This window comes from Pteropus vampyrus, unplaced genomic scaffold, assembly GCF_000151845.1.
Source record: "Pteropus vampyrus isolate Shadow unplaced genomic scaffold, Pvam_2.0 Scaffold96, whole genome shotgun sequence".
Taxonomy (NCBI): domain Eukaryota; kingdom Metazoa; phylum Chordata; class Mammalia; order Chiroptera; family Pteropodidae; genus Pteropus; species Pteropus vampyrus.
The window spans coordinates 2,218,886-2,242,841 of record NW_011888877.1 but is presented as its reverse complement, the minus strand read 5'-3'; the positions used below and the strand labels follow the sequence as shown (position 1 = coordinate 2,242,841).

The 23,956-nt window shown below is 35.5% G+C and overlaps 1 protein-coding gene across 1 annotated transcript in view; it reads right to left on the bottom strand.

Annotated features, from left to right (window-relative positions):
* The window catches only part of MALRD1 (MAM and LDL receptor class A domain containing 1), a 520,465-nt gene that overhangs the window by 114,455 nt on the left and 382,054 nt on the right, over positions 1-23,956 (bottom strand). The window contains 2 exon segments of the mRNA XM_023533144.1: positions 2,137-2,159; positions 12,352-12,550. Coding sequence (XP_023388912.1) covers positions 2,137-2,159; positions 12,352-12,550 — 222 coding nt within the window.

Below are 23,956 nucleotides of genomic sequence, written 5' to 3'. Positions count from 1 at the left end.
TTCGAAAGGAAAAAAAATATGCACAAGGATCTTCGGTTTTTAAGAGCAAGAATTAATCTCTTGCCAAATACTGCCATACTCGATGACATAAATAGAAAAAAGCTCACTGTAAAATCTAATACATAAGTTATAAATTGGTAATTCTCTGTCTCTGGCAGGTATTTCATTAATGACATTGAAAAACAACACAAAAAGCTATGGGGAGGGGAGATTATCATTTTTTAAGTGCAATTCCTATGAATTCCTGATTCGAGTTTATTTTGAATTATAATTTTACGGTTATCTTAAGTCCCTATATAAAGTACAAAAATACTCATTTCTATTTTTAATTTTAAAATAGTCATCTCTAATGTAAAGTCGTAAGAGAATCATTTTGATCTCCTTATCTAATTTCAATATCCAATGGTTTAAATATTCCTGGACAGATGGGACGTGACCTCTGTTCAGAGTAAAGACAATAGAAGAATCTGGCACATTAGAGAAGGGTGGAGAGTGTATGATGAGTCAGGAGGGCTCGCTGGGCTTGTCAGAAGGCTCTGCAAAAGTGGAGTCAAAAGTCTGACAGGAGACAAAAGTAAAGAAAATCTAGGTTTCCAGAAGTTAGATCTAATACAGAAGCTGTGAGGCATCTGAGAACAAATATCATATAGAAAGTGATAATTATTTTCAAAGGGAATGCCTACAGCTGGCCAAGGCTGAAAAGCTATAATAATGTAGGAGAGAACTGAGTTTCAATGTTTATGGAGACATTCGTTCATATAGGCACTTATACCTGTATATATATGCATTTGTGTAAAGGTATGCAAACATGTATACACACATAGAGCTTATTTGAAGCCACGAAGCTATTCAGTAGTGACAGAAAGGTTAGAAGAGAGGCTGGGCAGTGGACGTCGGTAACATAAGTGAGAGAAAACGAGATTGTAGTGGAGGAGTGAGTGCCCTGTAATGAGAGCTCTTTCTCTCCCCCCAGCACGTACAGAGATTGCAGACTTGGAAGAAAATCAAGAATATATTTACCGTACTAGAGAAAATAAGAGCTGAAGAAACAGAACGTATTAAGAAGCCCCCAAAGAGGTATCACTTTTACTCAACATCAATATTTGCCGTGATTACAGAGAATTCCTTCCTAACTAAAAATAGTGATATCACTGCAAGTGACTAAAATTGCGTATATGAAGAATTTTCTGCCTTCATACAACTCAAAATAATCTAAAACTGATGTGGATGTAGAAAACATATATAAAAATATGAAATGCTAGGCTGTTGGTCATTTCTTTCTTGTCATGAGCCCTGACGGAGAGAGACCCTAGTGGATAACAGATTCATTCCTATTTTATCATTTCCAGATGGTGCTATAGTTCTTCATCTGACATATTTGTGCTCTATCATATGCAGTGTTGGATCAGGTTATATATTTGGCCAAATTTAATGCTATTGTTCACTGATAGCTCTATTACATATTAACTGCAACTTTATTTAATAGTTAAAGAATTCCCTAAATGCTGAACTCGTGATTTCTAACTTTAGGGACAATATTATTAAATACATTCCCCTTCCATTCACACTTCATGTTGCTGTCAGTATACATTTCCCAAAGGAAGAATTCTCAGAAATGGTTCTCTAATGCCTTACAAATTTTAAGTCCACTGTCCTTACAGGATGAAGTGTCACTGTCCTGTTGGTATTCAATGACCTGACTCCTGATTCAGCCTCCTCTCACCTACGTTCTCCTCATAAAACTTAAAATTGCAGAATAGTCCAGATACGGCAGTATTAGGCTCTGCTTGCAGGGAGGGGGCCAGGAAAGAGAATATCATTGCCAACCCTGTGAGTGGGAAGGCTTTCCCTTACAGAAACTACAAGCGTTTGGTGCAGTCACTTCACAGGTCTTTGTCTTTGTGTACGAGGCTTGAGAATGGAGAGTGAGAAGCCACCTTTCTATCCCACATCATAAATGTATACAATTGAAGGAAATCCAAAGAGTCTTAGGCAATCTGTCTGTGAGGTTCGATTTTATGCACATTTTGAGAAGACCCGTTTTACGTGCCTCCAGAAGGTGAAAGGAGAGACAGGTGACTTACTGAGGTGGGCAGGAGAGAAGACCACTCAGGAGTCAACTACAGTTCTGTGGACTTCCAGTGAACGGGGCACTGGCCCTGAAAACAAGGACATATGTAGTTATGTTTAACTTAATCAATATTACTTCTGAGGATTATGGATAAGAAGCTTTACCTAAAGTTTGGGCTGTAATATATAAGTGCCTTCTTATTTTCAAAACCACCTAGCTTTAAAACTAATTTCTGCTTTTCTAATAAAATAATTAAAAGTGATGATTTTACAATGTGTTTGGTTACCTTGCCCCATATGGAATCCTACAGGAGGCATGCCTAAATAATGTTACATTAATAACATTGCAATCAGAAAGAGGAGAAGGGCCCAAAAGCAAGGATTCTGGACTGACCTAACTGATCAATCATCTGTTTCACCCAGCAGAGAAGACCCAGCCATGGGCCTGTCACTTTTTTGGACCCCTTTTTACCCAAGTCTGGTTATTTCTCTAGCCTCATGCTTTCTATTCTGTACAATTTTATATTAGTGAAGATGATAAGGCATACATGTGAAACCATTTACCTTTTGTTAAGCCAAGAAAGTTGTCTGTTGTTGTTGTTGTCATTGTTTTCTATTTTTCCATTTCCAACTATTTCCACAAAGAGTATCTAGTCTTTTCTGGTTAAAATCTTCTCGCATTAGATGCTATCAGAATAAGATGCTATCAGAAAAACTGGACATTCTGTTGAAGTCACTTGTTTTTCAATTAAAAAAGATCTCTTTTAAAACAGATTTTTTTAGTGGAGAAATGTCACTGTCTTATTCTATTTCTTGGGCAACAAATAAACAAACTTGTTTTCATAAAGTCTGGATGTTTTCCAGATAGCATATGTGCTCCAGGGAAGCAGAGAACCCATAATAAAAGTAGACTCTAATAGCCCGAAAGAACAAAACAAGGCCAGATTTACTTTGGCTATGAAAAAGAACCCGGAATCTCTCAGATGCATTTGGCTTGGTAAAATATTTTGCCTGCTGAGTATTTCTGAGTGAAAAGAAGAGTCAGCAAAGGTTATAATAATTTCTAAAAATGACTAGGAATTTAGGAATTGATTATTGTTTCCATATGGTTGAGAAATTACTAAATGACCATACCATGTTTTCTTTTACATATACATTATATTACATATATTAAAGTATGTTATATGTATATTTATACACCATATATACATAAATACACATGTCGATGTGGTAAATATCATTGTTCACATAAAAACATTCACCTTTAAGACAGAGTATTGAGACAGCGATTGTGGTTTGTCTTCAGGTTTGGTTCAGTATAAGATACTTGTCAAACCCAGGCTAATTTTACTGGGACTGATTTTTTCATGGCTGTCATTTGGATTTCTTCCCCCTGATTCATCAGAATTCTTTCCAGCCTGATGATCAGCAGGAAACCGAGAATGAAGCACTTCACAGTGGAACAGGTAAGCTTTTCCAAATGTAGTTATAAGGGCATCCAGGTCTTGCTCCCATAAGCCTGCATGGTACTAGCTTTTAATGCCATTTTCTAGTCCTTGTGTTTTATTTTTTCCTTTAACTCTAATATCCCTTCCAGGAGTTAAGAGGAATTATCCCATCCTTTGACAAACTGCGAGGACTTCTTGACCCGCAGTTTGGTCTTAATAAATTTAAGACCTAATAATATTCTTTAAGCCAATAAATGAATTAGGATTGACTGATAATCATTTTCCTTCAGCTTTCTGTACATTCATCATTATTCATTTTAAAATGAGATCTATGAATCACTAACTGAATGAAAATTATAAAAATGACCCATTCATTAAAAACACATTTTAAATAATTTATCTACAATTGCTATATCAGTTCCGATAGAAAATGGATATCTACTTTGTTATCATATACTGACTTGAAATTTATATTGTTGTCAATCAACCCAAAAACTAAAGATCTCACTAAAATTTAAAAAGCAAACAGGATAATAACAATGGGGAATTTTCAATGTAGAGTAACTAAAAATAACAGCAAACAAGCCACACGGATCACAAAATACCATGCAAGATACAGGAGAGGTGCAAACGTAAAGCTAAGAGAATCTGGAACGGAGTTTGGCTTCCTGTGGGAAAGATAAAGGATAAATTCCTGAAGAAGGTGGCTTTTGCTCTGCCCTTGAAAGCAGAAAAAGATTTCTGCAAGAGGAGGTAAAGGGCGGGGCGTTCCCAGCCAGAGAACAGCAAGACTGAAGTCACAGAGATGTGAGAATAGGGAGCATGACCGCTGACAGGAGAGGGGTCCTATTTTAAAGCATCATTTTACAGACAGAGACAGATTGATATGACAGGAGTTGTACTAAAGGATAAGAAACTTATTTAGTGGGCAAGTGAGAGCCTCTAAGCACTTTTCTTCTTTTTTTATAACTTGTATGAATTTGTGCATTTTGGTTAGTGTTTCTTTTATTTCCTCTCACACCTTGAGAGTGTAGATAGAGAATTTATTGTTTCTGGTCGACTCTCTAATTTGGTCCATATGTTGCAGAATATTTAGGCTTGACTATGATTAAAAAATAAAAGAGGAATGGCCTCACCCAGACACGGATGATGTGGAAATTATATATGAAAGTGTAACTAAGGAGGGTTTGAAGCATGGACATACGATTTGGGCGTGCTCTATGGTATGCTGCCAGCTAGCTCTTTTCATTTTGAGGGAGTGACACAGGGACAAATAGAGATTATTCATAGTGACAGCAGTGGAGTTAGCCAGATTTACCCTCTGATTTAGGCCATTTTGCTTATCCTCATTCATTTTCCTCTATTAGATTCTCAGTTTCACATTTGGTATTTGGAGCTATCCAGTATCCTTTCAATAAACTCATTTTCTGCTTAAGTTAGCCCTTGCCAGATATTGTTGCTTGCAATAAAAAATTATTTTTGTGGTGAATAAGAAAGATACAGGTCTACTCTTCTGGAGCTTACACTATAACAGGGGCTAGAAGATTAATTTGGTAGTAATATATGACAAATGTCAGTGAATTAGAAAAATACATTACGCAGCCATTACAGAGATTCCGACGAGTAATAAGAACATCTTGAACTACAGTTTGAGCAGTAAAATGCAACTAAAGGTGAGGAAAGAGCAAAATCTACAGAATTTGAAGCCTGAGTTATGTTTAGAGTAAGGAAATGGAGGAGTAGAAAAACTGGTTTTAAAGTAGGCATTTAGAGGAAGACAGAAAGGCAATGAAAATTTAACGACATCTCCTTACAGTTGTGCGTAACCAAGAGCTTTTTCAAGATTCTTTATCAGCTCATACAAAAGGTACAAATATCCTTCTTATGAAATAAGTTTCATTAGCCATATTCTTGATTCATAATGCTAAGTAAGTGTACGCATTCTTCGTTTCGAACCACAGTCTCAGTTTTCATTCAGCTGGGAGGAAGGTAGCAGCAGGACTCTTGAGGCTCATTTCTCTGGCCACGTGTGCTGCAGCCTGTTGGCAGACTGTGTGCATCTCTTCCCACCTTCAGCTCTAGTAATGGCACACCGGCCATCTGGGAGTATTTACAACCAGGAAGTAGGCAAATGCTCCAAACCATGGCTTTCTATTCTTTTCTTTTCTTTTTGAGAGCTAGTTTAGCAGCACACCACTATATATTTCTCACGGGTAGTCCTTGGTGCGTCAAGAAATTACTTCTGGATACTGGATGCTGCCTCCAAGTCCAATGAAGTTGTCTTAGAACCAAAAATCTTAGAGTTGAGAGAGTCTCAAAAGTAATTTATACTTTAAACTTCCAGGTATGAATCATTCCAATATTTTCTTAGATTGTAAACTCTTGGAGAACTAGTGATACTAGTATATTCATATCTGTCCTTCCAATTCAAATCCAGGAGAGCACACAGTAGAGTTTCAGCACTGAGTGAAGGGCTGACTTACTCATGTTCACAAACACACCAAGTAGTGAGAAGTCTTCTGCATCTAAACGGCAGTGACATTTCTGCTTTTACCTGTCTGCCCTAACCCCTAAGCCTCTTTTCACTCTCTTCTGCTTCTCTGGACTCCTCTTCTGTGTCATTTTCTGGACCTCCCTTCTGCTTTCCTGAACCTCGTCCACAAATCCATTCTCCCATATGATCATAAAATGACAGACTTGGAAGGGACTTAAGAGATCATCTATTTCATTTCCCCAAAGGCAAATCCTGTTGGTCGTTCACTAATATCTCTCCCCTCTTCCCTCTTCCCCTCTGTCTCTGTCTCTGTCTCTGTCTCTGTCTCTGTCTCTCTGTCTCTCTGTCTCTCTGTCTCTCTCTCTCTTTCTCCTTTCTCCTTTCCCTTTCCCTTTCTCTTTCCCCCAGAATCAAGGATTTGAGAACAGGACTGCTAGAAGAATTCACTGGTGGTAGTGAAGGGAGGTACTATATAAAATCAGTAGGTGGCAACTTTTACTTATTCATCTCTTCATTTAATGTATTTATTTCTCTACTTATGGAGCATGTTCACTGAGTATCTACTTTATAACAGAAAGTCTTCTAGGCATGTAGAATACATCATTGAAGATGATGAATACAGACCAACATCTCCACCTTTAAACAGTTTGCATTCAAGGGAAGACACCTATTCTGGAAATGTTCCAGAGTAATCCTTGCTGTTCCAGCCCAGAGATGTGAAACGAGAATGAGAATATTCAAAAATGAAATGAGAGCTATTGTTATTTAGCGATGATAATATAAACAATGAGAACTTCTGGCTGCTTATTCTCTTTGAATCCCTTATGAATTTCATTCTTTATTTTGTTTGGCACCTCGGTAGTTGCTGTCAATTTTATATTTACCAAGTCGGGTTAAAAAAAAAAGATGCCCTGGGATAGTATTTCTTTTTGTTGGAATCTGCAATCACTCCCTGAAGATCTATTTTCTTTCAATTTAACAAAAACAATCTAGTTGGAAAAATTGTTCATAAAGTTCATAAACTCCCCAAACTGGAGTTTTCTCTTAAACACAAAGTGAATTTTGTTATTTACTGCATATTTATATAATGGAGGTCAGACTCAGAATTTTTCAGGTAGGAATGTTATTCAGTGTCAGACAAGATGTCTTAGGTCACTTAAGAATTACTGTTAGGTTTTTCTAAATGATTCTTCAATTGCCTGAAATAGTGAATGAAACTATTTTAGATAAAGCACATTTCATAAATCTTGACTATAATCATTTCATGGACGAGAAAAATCAGGTCAAATGGGCAGTAAGTGGTTTACTGAAGACTTGAACTCAGTTCCTGATTAGTGTTGCTACTTGTATTCATTCCCTAAGGCTGCTATAACTAAGCACAAACTGGGTGGCTTAAAACGATGGAAGCTTATTCTCTCACAGTTCTGCAGGACAAAAGTTTAAATTCAAGGTTCTCGACGGAGCCATCCTTTCTCTGAAGGCTCTAAGGCAGAACTCAGTCCATTCCTTTTCTTAGCTTCCAGTTTTGCTGGCCATCCGCATTCCTTAATTCATAGAGGCATCACTTCCATTTCTGCCTCCTTTGTCACGTGGTATTTTTCTCTGTGAGCGTGTTTCTTTGTCCCTTGTCTTCTTCTTATGAGGACACCAGTTATATTGTAGTAAGATCAACCCCATTCTGGTATGATTTCATCTGAATTTACATCTTAATTATATCTGCAGAGACCTTGTTTTCAAATAAGGTCACATTCTAAGGAAGGATATGCATTTTGGAGTGATATTATTTGTCCCAGGACACCAGTAAACTCCTACGCTGAGATAATCTGCTTCTTACCTGTCATTCCCCCTCCAGTTGTGTCTACTGGTATTTGTCCCCTTATTAGACTCCTGACAATATTATGTGTATATGTACCATATCTTCAAGCATCTTATAATTTCTCATACACTGTTGTTTTAAGCCTTTACAATCTCTTATATAATTTTAAAAACAGCAATGTCCTACCAGGTCTGTAAAATGTTTCTTCATCATGGAGAAAAATGTGATCCTCTCTGTTTCAAATTATAGGAGAAAAATAGCAAATACCTTCTACCCTTGGAAATTCATATGGCTAAAAAAAAAAAAAAAAGACTATGAAAACAAGTATATTTCTCTGCTGACTCAGAATTGCTGGAGATGCTTTACTGCATGGAGGATGTCTCCATTTAGAAAATGTTGTCCTGGGAAACCTAAATTAGTTAAAGGGAGAATGGAGAAGTAAGAAGGTGGGGGAGGGGCTGCTGTTATAGAACAATCTTCTACACAGAAAGAAAACTACTCCCATGGTGACAAATATTATAGTTCCGCATTTCTTTGTATTATGGAAGAGGACAGTTTTGGGGGAGAAGGGTAGAAGATAGTTAAAACAACAAAAACTCTAATATAAGGTTGAAATGAAGTTGAGAGTCACCTGTTTTTAATGTTAGAATGTTAATCTGTACATGAGAAAAAAGATGGTATGATAAATGTAAAGATCCGAATGTCTTACTATAAGAGCTGGAGAATATTACCTAAGTTAATTGAGTTGCCTTAGTTCATTTGAATCTAGACTAAGGAAAGATGAAAAAAGCAAGCAGTTTTGATTGTATAGACGATTTCACATTCTCTGAGGGCTAACTGAAAAAGAACACACATAAATGAATACTGGAAAAAATCTACTTAAACTTCTTTCTCTTGCTTTGTTCAATAAATATTCATTGTAGCAGCTCTTATACTATCAGAATTTCTGCATTTTTTACAATTATATTTCACTGGAAAACTGTGTCCTATTCTGGGCATTTTCATTCAATAAAAATAGTAAGTTTGAAGAGAAATTTATCAAAATTTAACCAATTTTGAATTTTATGGGAAAATAATGCTTCCTTTATCCAGCATTACTAGGAAAGAAAGCTTTCCTGGCTAAGTGCTAACTAACACTTAAAAGATCATTTTTACTGTAGGTTTCTGAGACATACATATGTATTTTCTTCCTTCTTGAAAGCCTTTGAAAATTCTGTATGCGGAAAGTGACATCAGAAAGATGGTAGAATAGGAGGAGGTCCCTAGCTTACATCCTCAATTCCCTCCCTACAAATGATGCTCTCTCACTGGACAAAGTGCCTTTGGGGCTGACTTTGCACCCAGTAGGAGGTTGTGAAGCCCAAGACCAGGAGAACCACTTCGAGAAGGCAGGTCTCACCCTGGTGGCAGGCTTGCTGAATGTGGTCCTGGCTACAGACCAAAAGTAGTCCAGTCCCCCGTGGACTCAGTACAGCCCTGCTGAGCTGAAGTTCCATCGGTCAGGGGGCCTGTGAGGAGCCAGGCCTCAGTAACAGGCCCACTGACCTTCGACTACACTATGAATCCTGAAGCAATCCTGTGCCCTGGCTCTAGCCCTGTTCTCTGGCGGTTTATAGAGTCAGTCCTGCCCACACAGAGACCCAGCAACACCCATTTGTGCCCCTGGAAGCAGGACTGTAGGCTGTAGTTCTGGCTGTGGACCCTGAAGCTGTCCCGTGACTCAGTTCCAACCCTGCTCTTCCATGGTCCAGGGACAATCCTGCTCACCCAGAAACTGGCAGTGACATGCTTGTCTGTGCCCTCAATAAAAGGCCAGTTGACCACAACTGTGGTCCTTGAGGCAGGCTTGTGACCTGGCTCGAGTCCTTCTCTACCATGGGCAGGGGGCAGATCTGCCCACCCAAGGACCTGGCAAGAGCCACACCCATCAGCAGGCCCAGTAACAGACCTATTGATCTTGGACATGACTGTGGATCCAGAAGCAGCCCTATGATCCAGCTACAGCCCTGCTTTATGACAGTGTTGGAGGAGGTCCTGTATGCCCTGGAACCCACCCAGGGATACAGTGGGAGTCACACATGTCTATACGTCTGGTAACAGGTCTGTCATCTACAGACTCAATAACAGACCCAGAAGTGACCCATGACCTAATGCCAGCCCTGCATCATCCACCTGGGGATCCAGCAGGAACTATCCCCGGCTACATCCCTGGTAACAGGCCAGCCAACCATGGACCCGTTGGTGGAGTGGCAGCAGCCACGTGAACCATCTCAAGCCCACTCAGTTGTGTTCCAAATTTCCTGGTTCTTGTGTTAGGCTCTGTAGATGGAATAGATAAGCTCCTCTTGCTTTTCAGGAGCTCAAAATAAGTGGGAAATTTATAGGTATATGTGTATATATTTATATATATATATGTGCGTGTGCATATGTGTGCATGTGTGTGTGTGTGAGAGAGAGGAGAGAGACAGACAGACAGACAAGAAGAATGAGTAGTGGAAGAAAAAAAACTAAATACATAGGACAGAGAAAACTTTGATGGAACAGTACTGAGAGGATTTGATAATGGAAATGACTAAGAACAGATATTTACTCTTGAAAAAATAGAGGGTTTTTTTTTCCTGAGACAAATGGTGACAAAAAGAGTTTAGCTGTACATGCAGAACTCTTGGAGGTGGAAAAGGGATTTTGCTACGAAAGGGCTCTATTTTCTCTGCAAAGGATCTAAGAATATTGACAGAGTGAAGGAAGTTCAAAGGAGAGGTCGAAGAATTTGAAGATTGTTGAAGAGAAACAGTGCCAGGGAACAGGGACACATGTGTCTAGGATACGTGAAGGTCCGGCCAAGGGAGTACACCAAAACTTCTGGCGTCTCAGTGACCATGACCAGGAGCGGTTTGGAAAATATGAATGGTTATAGTAACTCATTTTTAAAGATTGATAAAGCCACTATGACTGGACATAAACTGGATACTTACATCTATTCTGGAGGGATGGTCTGATAAATAAATGTGGAAATACATGCAAAGTATTTAGCAGAGTACCTGGCACATAATTAGGACCCAAATTTATGTTACAGTGAAAAAACAGGACAAAATATAATTCAAAGTGCTGATTGAGAATAAAATTGAGGTATTAGACCATTAAATCTGGAATTATTAGGAACAAATAATAAAGGAGCTGTTTTATGGGGTAAAAAAGCAGAAAGCATTGAGAACCTAGAATTATATATTTTCTTATTATGTTGGAAAACAGGTTTAGGAGAAGTAATCAAGAAGTAGAGAATCTAATGATTAGATGAAATTTTCAACCCTGTTTTCAGAGGGAATGATAAGGTCCAGAATGTAATGATGGCAGTTGGCTAATGAGGAAAGATATTTATGAAGGTGATTGGATTTGAAGAGGTCAGTGTTTTGCACAGGCTGAATCACCGAGAAATTGAGATTGCCCAGGATTTAAGATTCAGAGGAAAACCATAAGAATAAGAACTCAGATGTGTGGCCTTAAAAAGGAGAAACTTTTGAGTAAGGCTTTAAGAACAAATTTTTGGAAGAGGCATCGAGTGGCTTGAAAGACAATGACCCTACTATCTAGCGTTAGAATTTTGAAGACTTTCTGAGAGAACAAATAGCCACTTAAATGGAAACATCTTAAGCAGCCGAAATTCAGATTTTAGTGAAGGGGATGATTTCTTAGAAAAGAAGTCAATGACAGGACTTTTTTTTAATGCAATAGAATAAGAGTTCTAGGTTGTAGAGTAGAAACAGTTAGGAGAAGGGAAATGGCTCAGGCACAGGGAAAAGCTAATATGGGTGGAAAAGACAGTGCAAAATATGTTAGATGACCAGAGGGATCTTTACCTTGAGCAGTTATTGCAAACCTTTGGACATAAAGAACGTAGACAATAAAGCTATATTAATGAAACTATATTCCTACCATGTTTCTTAAAGAACTTAAGTCAAAGTTATTTTGTTGCCTAGACAACATGAACATTTCATGGTAAAGTGTCATAGGCAGAAAAACTTTCCCTCCTACAACATGTATTACTCTGTCTTCCATATATGAGCAGGATTAAACCTAGAAAGAAGTGCAATTCCTCAGAAATTCCCAGTTCTTCTGTGCTGGCTGGAAAATTACTGCTTGGCTATTGCCCATGGGAATATAGGCTATCACCCATGGGAACATAACATTCTAACAATAAGCTTTCTGCTTCTGTACCCCCGCTTGCCCACCTGACCTATGGGTTGACAGGTAGTGAATAGGAGAAAAATAGACCTTTGTGTTTAAGACAGAATGAGGAATGGGATTTAGGGCTTAAAATCCCTGTACCTATACATTTCGGGGCTGCTTAATTTGGGGTCTGTGTACCCCTGGCAGACCCGGCTTGCTGAATAAAGAGCGTGTTTCCTATAACTTACTGATTTCTGGTGGTTTGTGTGTCTTTTGGGGGCTGGTGGCTACAACACTTCTACATTTAGATATTAAAAGCGACTCGTGTACACCCATTTTCTGAAGGAATCACTTACCTCCAGATACACATTCCGGCGGAAAGGAGATATCGTCAAGGGCAATAAAGATGTCTTCACTTCCACTCAAATCAGCTTCAAACACCACCTTGAAAAAGCTGTTCCTGGAGAGATGCTCTTGTCCATACATCCAACTGGTTCTTGTATCAATCACCGACCACGTCAGGATGTTTAGTCCAGATTCTTTGATGGTGTACACCTAACAATGGGGAAGAAAAGAGAGAAAAAGCAACTCTATGGTTTGGATGTTAGAAGCATTTCCTATCCAAGGCAGTAGAATCTTCTCAATGTAAATGGAAACCGCCATTGAATTGTTTTGGCTGGTTTCCATGGTGTTGAAGAAAGGAGAAGGCCTGGAGGGTACTCTAAATTGACTTAAAGTTTTTAGGTTTTTGATGTGTGGAGACTAATCTTATTTCCATATCAATACAACCTGTCAGCTGCTGCAAATTAAAATGTGATTAGCCCTTTCCTTTGATTGGCCATGTAATAAACCCATCATCTCAAAATCATGGCTTGGTGGTTCAGAGGACAAACTTGGAGCTAGATTGTCTGTATTTGAATCCTGATTCTGCTCTTACAGGGATCCAGGCTGTTAATGAAAGAATGGAGTCTGGCGATGTGACAGCGCAATATCTTGAGCATATTTTCGGTACGTATAAAGTGTGGTTATAAAGCGAGTGTATGAATGTTATATTTTCCTTGGTTAATTAAACCTTTGGTTTTGTCATATCAATTTCTGTACACCGAATTGGTCATGGTAAAAAACCGTAACTATTTTAAGCATCTGAGAAGCTAGGGTATACAACTAGAATTTCTCATTGCTAAAGAAGATCTATGTTGATTAAGGTCATATCTCTGGAGAAAAATAAAATCTTCATATTAAATGAATATGAAAGTATATAAGTCATTTCGCAAATCAAAGTAACATACAAGAAATATTTTAACATTTTGACAGAAAATCTTTCTGAATTAACTAACATCAATATTCAAGATATTTTAAAATGAAGTACTAATATATTTAACAAACAAGAAATAGAAATAGCTTTGAAAGCAGCCACCATGCCAAGTTTTAATTATTTTTTAAACAGTAAAATCATTTCAAAATAAAAACTGCCATTTCATTGACTTTTCAAAAATAAAAAATGCCATTTCATTGACTTTTCAAAAAAAAATCTATATTTAAACAACAACGAAAAAGGTAAAGTTGAAAAGATATTTTTCCTACATTTTGTTTTTGCACTGAACTTTTACAGTTATCATTTAGCTAGATGCCATATATACACATGGTTGCAATGTACTTCAACTGTTACTCACATGACTCTTGCTTTTACATAAGAAAAATAAGACCCAGAGAAGAGAAAACACATAGATAGTAATTTTCTTCTATTGCGATAGTCCTTTTGTCCAATAATATTCCCCTTTATTGAAAAACCTTACTTTTTCACTTTTTATTATTAGTGTCAAAATTCATCTACAGATAATTTATCCTATAAACATTTATCCAAAATATACACTATCAGGAGAGGATAATACCACTTATCCTGTTACATTTGATATTATATTGACATTCCAGAAACAGTACCAAGAACCACTAAGTAAGTCCAATCCAGAAATGAAGCTTGTTGTCAGTATTCACCACTACAAAAAGTCTGAGGTGATGTCAGAAATCAACCTGTTAATGGAAGTTAAATGAAACACCAAAAATAAATCAAGATGATAGACTAAAGAAAAACAAAAATTACCCAAAGTTTGGAAACCTGAAAAATGAGACTTTTGACCAACATTTTGGAAAAGTAGATATTTCCTAAGCAAAAATCACTTTTTTATATTGCTTTCTCAATACATGAAATACTGTAAGACTCAACATGAAAGTAATTTGGGTGAGTTGAATGTTTCTGCTCTCACACATAAGCAAACACTCATCCTAAAACGTCTTCAGCAACAGGATTTGGTGAATACTTAATTTTCAAATTCATGCAAAATTTCCCCGTTTTTTAAGAATAAAAATAAAAAGATATGAAGCTTACAGTTCGACTTCATAACAAAACAATTCCACAAAATTAAACTAAATTGAGCTCTTCTGTTTGCATAAATTCTGGCTTACATAGCAAAGATTTAAAAGGGAATAGCTTTATTTATTTTGTAACTCCTTTTTCTAGGAAAATCAGTTCAGAAATCTAATTATATACAACACTTTCTCTATTTTTCCAAAACCATAGCATAGATGTATTTTATTTATTAATGTATCTATTTTATTGTTTTTACACTTCATTTTCCTCTCTGCTTCCAATCATTCTAATCTTCAATTAATCCTACATGCTCTGGCCATGTAGGATTAGGCCCTTTCTTTCCATTCTCTTTTCACTCTGCTTCTCAAAACCTCATCATGACATCCCCTGACTGTCCCTCCAATCTGCCATCTACCACATAGTATTAACTCTCCATTATATGTCAACTTCTCTTATACCACTAGTTCATCCTAATCTAGTCCAGATTAATTCTGATTAACTTCACTAACTCACTGCTTAACTCCAATGAAACTCATTAAGTTCATGTGGTATTTCAATAGTAACATATATTTATAATACCTCCAGTGCATTAAACTGAACAACTGCATGTTATGTCGCGTTTCTCCAGCCACAATAGTCAATGGAAAAATTAGAAAAATCATTAAAGAACTCTTTATAATGCTGGGTTTTATTTACAGTAAGGCTAAAATTATAATATGTATTTCTTGTCTTTCAATAGAAATAAAATTCATTGTCTCTTGAGAGTTTGTGTGTGTGTCAGTGTGTGTGTGTGATAACTCTCAGCAAAAGATTTATTTTAAAAACCTTTTAAACATCTATTACTCTAAAAAAGAAAAATGGATAATATGTTTAAAATAATTATAATTTCATTTATAATTTCATATTTAACTACACACATTTTACTGAAAAGCCCATTGATCTTATAATAATTCATCAATAATCACTTATTAGTTGAAATAGTTTTCTAAAAATCAACCGATGGATGAATAATGTGTCTTCTGTTTTGAAATTCTAAATTTTGGTTGAACAAAATTTAATAAATTTACCAATTAATAAAATAATAGTCAAAATTATATATTATAAAATAATCATTTTATTGTGATTTTTATCATAAAACAATATGGATTCAAATGAAGATATTATAATAAAGTTCATGTATTATAATAAATGTTGTATTATAGTCAAAGATAATATTGTAATCCAAGTAACTAATATAGGGCAGGAGAAACTTAAAGAGAACTTACTAAATAAAACATAGATAGAATAAAATTATATGCTATCTAAATAGAAACATTATAGTATTATCTAATTAAATTTATGTCAGGTTTCCAAGGAAGCAACTCCTTAGGACTTAATTAGAATAAACAACAGATATGAAGAAGTAATGAAAAATATGAGTGCTAATGATTAACTTCTAGCAAAGTATGGATGTTAGAGAAAAGCTCCTTCAACAATATCCATGTCTCTAGGTTGTCCAGGTAAAGAACTGAACAAACTTGATTAGTAGCTTTTCTTGTAGCTAGCCAGGATCTCCAGGTGCCTGCGACATTGAAAACAGGTCACTGGTGCTAATTAGAGTCCTGAATGGACATTTCTGAATATCAGAAACACTTCAGCCATTTCCTTTTGTATTTAGCTCATTAAAATTAGTACATGATATGCATCTGCAAGAAGAAACCTTGGCTTTACTTGGCCCTCAGTTACTCTCTGTTGTTCTGCTAGGTATTTGCTCTTTAGCCACCACTGATAAGGAAAATCAATGAATTGAGCTATGCTTAATTCTCAGCAGTACACAATTTCTCATGGTTTCACTTGAAAACACTCAAATTTTATAAAAGAAAAAAAGAAAAAAATCCAAAGTAATGGAAAGGGAAATTTTCCTCATAAAGAAGAGATTATAGTCCTTAAACTCACTTAATAAAGAATAAACATAACAATAGTATTAACTCATATTAATGAAAATTTAGCACATTCGCGTATATTATATGAACTCTACTATATGTGTGAGTGTAGGGTAAGACCATTAACTGCCATCCACAGATCTAGATTTAGAAATGTAGAGAGAGATGAAACAATTCATTACATCATAGAACATAAGACTCCCAGTGTCCAGTCCAGCAAGGAAGGAACTTGGAAATCATCGCTTTGGTCCTCACAGCAAGAGAAAAGCTGAACGAACTGCAAATCATCAACTCTTCTTAGACCCATCAGACAACTGAGGTCACAGAGCAATCATAACCACTGTCCTCCAAACTGGAGAGAGAGATAAGTGGACACTGAGAATCACAACTTTCCAGAGCAAAAGCCTGTGACAACCAGTAGTGGGGTAGGAAAACCTGAATGAACTACGACCGATAAACTGCTGGAGGCTCACTGTGGACAAGTTTGAAAGTTAAACATTCATGGGAGAATCCCATACTTATCATGAGTTTGATCTCTAGGAGTCCTACCAGGTTCTCAGATTGAAAAACAAAGAAAACTCCCCTCAAATTTTTGGCAGGAGGAAGGGGAAAGTAGACATTTTGAAATATATCCAGAACATTCTGTTCTTCTTATCAACCTGTCCTCAAGGCAAACTATTTAGAGTCTAATTTACTGGGGTTTACCAGAGCCTAACAAATTGATGGAAAGAAAATACTCAGCTCTAGCCCCTAGTAATTTTCCATTGGGGAAAGGAAATAAGCAAATAAGAACTACATTAGACTTCTTTTCATAAACCATGCAAATAAGAAGGCAGTGACATTAAACATTTAAAGTGCTGAAAGAAAAAAAGAAACAAACCTCCAACCTAGAATTCCGTATCTGATAAACTTATCAAAATAAGGAGAAATAAAGATTTTCTCAGACAAACAAAAAGTTGGGGAAGTTTTTCTCTAGCAGATTTACCTTGCAAGTAAAGTTAAAAGAAGTTCTTCAGAGAGAAGGAAAATGATAATGATTAGAAAAATCAGACCTTCTTAAAGAAAAGACAAGTGTTAGAGAAGAAATAAATAAAGGTAAAAAAAACCTTTTATTTTTCTTATTATTAATTAATGTAATAAATAACAGTTTGTTAAAAATAATAGCAAGAAGGTATTCAGCGATTTTAATTTTGGGGTAAGTAAAATGAATGGCAGTATGTTATAAGAGATGGGAGGGAGGAATTCAGAATACTATGTTATAGGTACTTGAACTACCTTTGAAGTGGTACAGTGTTATTTGAAAATAGATTTGGATTATTTAGAAATGCATATTGCAAATTCATGAGCCAACAATAAAGATTTAAAAAATATGCTAAGATATGCTAAGAGATATGCTAAGAGAGGAGAAAAAAGGAAATCATATGAAATGCTCAACTAAAACAAAGAAAGCAAAAAAGAGTGGGAACAAGAAAAGAGAAAGAACGAGGTCAATAATTATAAAATAAAAACAAATATGCTACATATTAATCCAACTATCAATAATCACTTGAAATGTCAGTTTTCTAAACATGACACTTAAAAGACATAATTTTAGAGTAGATTAAAAAATCAGACACAGCTATATATTGTCTGTAAGAAACCTAATTTAAATATAAAGAAATAGGTTAAAAGTAAAGGGATGGAAAAAAATATGCCTTGTTAATATTAATGAAAAGAAAGTTGGAAAAATTATCTTAACTTTGAGTAAAGCAGACTTCAGAGAAAGCAAAATTATCAGGGACAAAAGGGTATTACTTACGAAAATGGTCTATTCTTTAAGACAACATAACAATCTTGAATGTGTATGCACCTTACAACATCAACGAGGCAAAAACTGGTAGAACTGTAAGGAAAAAAATAGAAAAATTTGCTCTTATAGTTGGAGCTGTCAACATTTTTCCATCAGTAATTTACAGATCAGGAGGCAACAAATTAGTAAGGACATAGTTGAACTTCATAGTATCAATCACCTGGATCTAACTTACATTTATAGAATATTTCATTCAGCAATATATCTATTATTCTCAAACACACAGGGAACACTTGTCAAGATGGATGACATTCTGGGCTAATAAAATACACTATAAAAAATTTAAAAAATTGAAATAGAAATCATACAATATATACTTTCAGATCACAATGTAATTTAACTAGGAAGCAATAGGAAGGTAGCTGGAAAACCCCAAATTACTTGGAAATTATACAATATGTTTCTCAATAACACACGAGTTAGGGAAGTCACAAGAAAAACTAAAACTATTGAAAATTAAATGAAAATGAGAATATAGCTAATCAAAATTTGTAGGATGCAGGGAATCAGTGCTTACAAGATTTTGAAGAATTAAACATATATAGTAAAAAGTAAGAAAGTTTAAAATCAATAATCTAAGTGGTTCTTTGAAAAGAGTAATAATATTGCTAAACTTCCAGTTAGGTCACCTAAGGAAAAAAAGAGAGAAGACACAAACATAACATCGAAAATGAAAGATGAAAGATCACTACTGGTCTTCTGAAAGGATAATAAGGGTCATATTAATGACTCTAGGTTCACAAATTTGCTAATGTAGATGAAATTGACCAATTGCTTGGAAGTCATATCCACCAAAAGTCAGACAAAGAGAAATAGATAATCTGGGTAGGCCTATAACTATTAATGAAATGAATCGATTATGAATAACCTTCCAAAACAGAAAGCACCAGACCCAGATGAATTCACTAGTGAATTTTAACAAACATTTAAGGAAGAAATTTTACTAATTCTCTATAATCATATCCATAAAATAGAAGCAGAGAGAACCTTTAAAATTCATTCTGTGAGGTCAGCTTTACCCTGTTGTCATAACCAGACAAAGATATTACATTACTACAACCACCAGGTAGGATTTACTCCAGGTACACTAGGTTGGTAAACGTTGGAAAACTAACTAATCATATCAGCAGGATATAGAAGAAAAATCATATAATTAGATAGATACAGGAAAAAACATGTGACAAAATCAAAACTGATTCAGGGTAACAACTCTTTAGAAACTAGAAGTAGGAAGAGAGCTTCCTCAACTTGATAAAGAACATCTACAAAAGACCTACAGTTAATCTCATTCTTGTGGCGAGAAACTAGGTACTTTCCTGCTAAGATCAGGAACTAGCAAGGATGTCTGATCTCATTGCTTCTATTCAACATTGCCCTGGAAATCCAGGCTAATGCAATTTTTTTAAAAAAAGAAATAAAAGATATACTGATTGGGAAGAAATAAAAATGCCTTTGTTTGCAAATGACATGTTTATCTATGTAGGACTCCAAAGAATCAATAAAAAATCCTCCTAAAACTAATAAGCAATTTATAACAAAGTTGCAGGACACAAGGTTAATATACAAATGTCAATTATTTTCTCTAATAATGAACAATTGGATTTGAAATTAAAAACACAGTACAATTTGTATTTCCACAGAAAAAAATATATATGTATAAATGTAAAGTACATGATCTACATAATAATAGATCTAATAGGTCTGTTATTAGATTTAAATTGTTACATATAAAGTAAGTACCAAACTAAATACATGCCCTTTTAATTATTTACAAGTTTGCTATTACAGATCAAACATCATCTATTCTAAAAACAGAGTTAATTTAGTAGGATGAGTCATGTCAATGAATATGTTAATTGGGTGATTTCACCATGAGGAGATGATACTCTTTTGGGATTTAAAAAATAATTTCAGGATGCCATTTCCAGGGTTTTCCAGTTTTTTGTTTTTTGTTTTTGTTTTTTAATAAAAGCATTGTTAGCATCCTTGTAAATAAGGGGAATGAGAACCAGGAAGCTTTAGAAATTTTCTAAGTTTCTGGTCATTGGTAACTTAGAAAGCTGGGTCTAGGACAAAGGTTTCCTGTATTTCAGTCAATTGCCTTTCCTGAACATCACTCAGTTTGCAGTAAATACCACTATCTGTATCAGAGGAGGAAGAGCTGAGAACAATTTCAGCTTCTATGCACGTGGAAATTGAAAATGGCTGATTTGTATTTAGCTCTACAACATTAACCTCACATTCTTTGAAAGAGGCAGACTATTTAGAGGTAATAAGAAATAAAGCACTAACCAAGTGTCTCTTAATAGCTGAATGACCTGTGTAGCATTCAGTGTTAGCCTGATACATGTTTTTTCTCCCAACTAATAATATCACTGTACAGATTACCTTCAAAATGCCTTCAAAACACCTTCCGTCAAGATGAAAAAAAATTTAGACTGCAAACAGCAACTAGAAAAATTAATGGAATAGTAAGTTGATTTACTTTTCTTTGAGTGTGCTCTGCAAAATTGTAATTATTTGAAAAAAAAATGATTTCTGATTCTGATGACTAACTAAAAACATATGTTTACCTATACTCATCAAAAATGTTCTATAGCAAAGACAAGAAAAATACTGAACTAAATCCACAGAAGCACTGGAAAATCAGCAACATACCTACCAACGTACAAAAATAGTAAGAACTTTCTGGACATTTTAAACCAAATGGAACCTGTTTCATGGAAAGACATAAACAAAACTGAGGAACTTCAAACACCTACAGGTGAAAAAAAGACCAACCAAAAAAAAGTGACTTTTCCTGGCAGAATTCTGAAAAAACTCATAGATGGAGAGCATAAAGAAGGACTATGCATGTGTCACTAGCTGGTAATTCATCAAAGAACTCCAGTAAAAGTCAGGTTAATTCTTTCTATTAGGAGTTGCTGATCTGAGAATTCATAGCTAGAACACACAGGGTGGGTGAACATTGCTGACGTGGGAGATCTGACACATGAGTTTCCACAACTGGGCACTGAGACCAGAGGGGTGAGGTAGTATATCCCTTGTGACTGTCATGAACTACTTGTACCTCCCTCAACAAATACACAAGGTACCACTGCATCACAAATGCAAGCCCACTAGAAAACACAATTCCTCCTTTAGCCCAGAGCAACATAAACCAGAGATCTTGATTCAGAACACATATGCACTGCTAGAAGAATGGAAGTCCTTACTTGATCGGAAGCAAAATATATATAGTAATATTATTCAATTTAGACTCATCTATATATAGCAATAGACATGGTTGAGGAAAATTCTGAGAGGCGTTAAATTGAACAGAATACTACCTTGAGGAAGACTGCTAATAGAAGAGATGGGAAAATAAATAAAGATATAATTAATTGAGAGATGTGGGTGTCTATCATATCTATAAAACAGAACCAGATACCCTGAAAAAGAAGCATTCAGAGTTCTTGGAAATTAACAACACGATTGCTAAAATAAAACCCCAGAGGTGAACTGAATAGCGGAATTTGTACAGATAAAATTCCAAAAAGTGAACTAGAAAACTCAACGAAGCTATCAGACTATCGTGCCAGAGGACCAAGAGATGAAAACTTTGAGAATATATGTTAGGGGATAGCAAGCATAGATCCAGAACTTTCCACATCTAATAGATTTTATAGAAGGAGATAAATAAATTACAGATCGAAATCTCCTGGTGGTGAAAAATGATGAGAGCCCATCAAATTTCCAGGGGAATTTATGAACTCTGGGGATCAATAAATATTTCCCCACTTCCTGAGAGAAAAATAGGATATGTAAAAGTCCTGGAGGAGAAATCATCAGACAGACAACTGTCTTTTACAGGGCAGACAGCAATGAATATTAGAATGCAAAGCAACAATGCCTTCAATAACTTAAGAAAAAATAATTTTGAACCTAGAAGTTCATACCCAACCAAATATCTTTCCAATGTGGGTACATGATATGTTTTCTTCCATCAATCAGGAACTCAGAAAGCTTACCAACTACGTACCCACTATTTCTGAAATGCGTGTAAATAAAAAATGTTATTATGGGCTGCATGTGCTTGTCCCAGAGTTCACATGTTGAACTCTAAACTCCAGTACTTAAAAATGTGACTGTATTTGGAGACAGGGCCTATATAGAGGTGATTAAATTAAGATGAGGCCATTAAGGTGGGCCCTAATCCAATCTTGCTGGTGTACTCATAAGAAGAAATTTGGACACAGGAAGAGACATACCAGAGATGAGCACACACACGTGGAAAAAACCCACGAGGACATGGTGAGACGGCTAGCATCTACAAGCCAAGGAGAGAGAACTCAGAAGAAATCAAACCTGTCGACACCTCGATCTTGGACCAGTAGTATCCAGAACTATGAGCTACCCAGTTGTTTCAGCTACCCAGTGTTTTGTGATAGCAGCCATAGCAAATTAATATACATACCAATCACAGAGATTCAACATGGCGGATCGCATGGGAATCAGTAAAGTGTAGTGAGCAAAGATAACTGGTAAGGTTCTTGGTAATCACATACTGGTGAGGCATTTTAAAGAATGTGATTGCCAAGAGGGTAGATGAATTATTTATACCTTGAATCTTATGTTCTGGCCAATTTTAATCAGCCATAGAGCTGTTTGGGAGGATCAGCCGGGTCAATAAAATCTTGCTAGAGGTCTTCATTTATTTGAAGAGTGGGTAGGTTAGAGGTATGCAATTAATTTTCAATGATAATGGATAAATATTTTAAATAGATTTACTAAAAATTAAGTGTCCACTTCAGAAAAAAAGACAAAGCAATTAAAATTTATAAATACTAGAAATAAGCAAAAATAAGGGATATGCAATCAACCCAACTAAAGACAAAGGTAGAGGAAAAAGTAATGAAATACGAAAAAAAGACAAATAGAAAACACACCAAAAAATAGGTCTCCATCATGATGAAACAGTGATCACAACCCTGAACTGATTTATAAAAAATGGAAGGTCAGATTACAGGAAAAAAATTGCCCTGTTTATAGCTGACATAATTAAAGCCATGTATCATGGAATATTAAAAATAAAGGAATGGGTGAGATACTAAGGAAATTATTTTTAAAATGGTAAGAACATCCATGTTATTAACAGACAAAATAAGATTTCAGGGAAAGTTAGCTCTCTAACATCTCAAAGTAAATTCAATGAGTTCATTCACATAATATAGGGAAAGTATAAAGAGAGACATTTAATATTAATAAAAGTTGCAATTCTTCAAGAGGTGTAATTGTTTTGAATTTTTAGGCATTCAATATATGGCTTTGAACTCTAAAAGGCCGAGACTGATAAAAACAAAAAGACAAACAGATTTTTATAATTATACTGGAGGAAATTAAAATGTCTTTTACCTAAATCGACAAATTAAGTAGATAGCAGTGATAAGGACGTAGGAGATTATGATTTATTTCTGTTTCTATCTTTGCATCTCTCTATGCATCTATCTTTGTATCCAACTGAGAAGCAATCATTCTTTCATCCATCTGTAGAAAATTTACGAATGCATATATGAATTTAATGTATGATAATGACAGCGTGTCAAATCAACGGGGGAGGACATAGTACTGAATTAATGGTGCTGGAATGACTGGCTTGCTATTTGGGAAAAAATCATGAACTTCTAACTTCTTATCATACATATACAAAATAAAATACAAGTGGATTAATTAGTTTAATCTAGAAATCAAAATTGTATAAAACTAAAATCAATAAGAATATTTTGTTATTTTATGGCAGAAAAATACTTCCTAAACAAAGCATTAAAGCCAAGATCTATAAG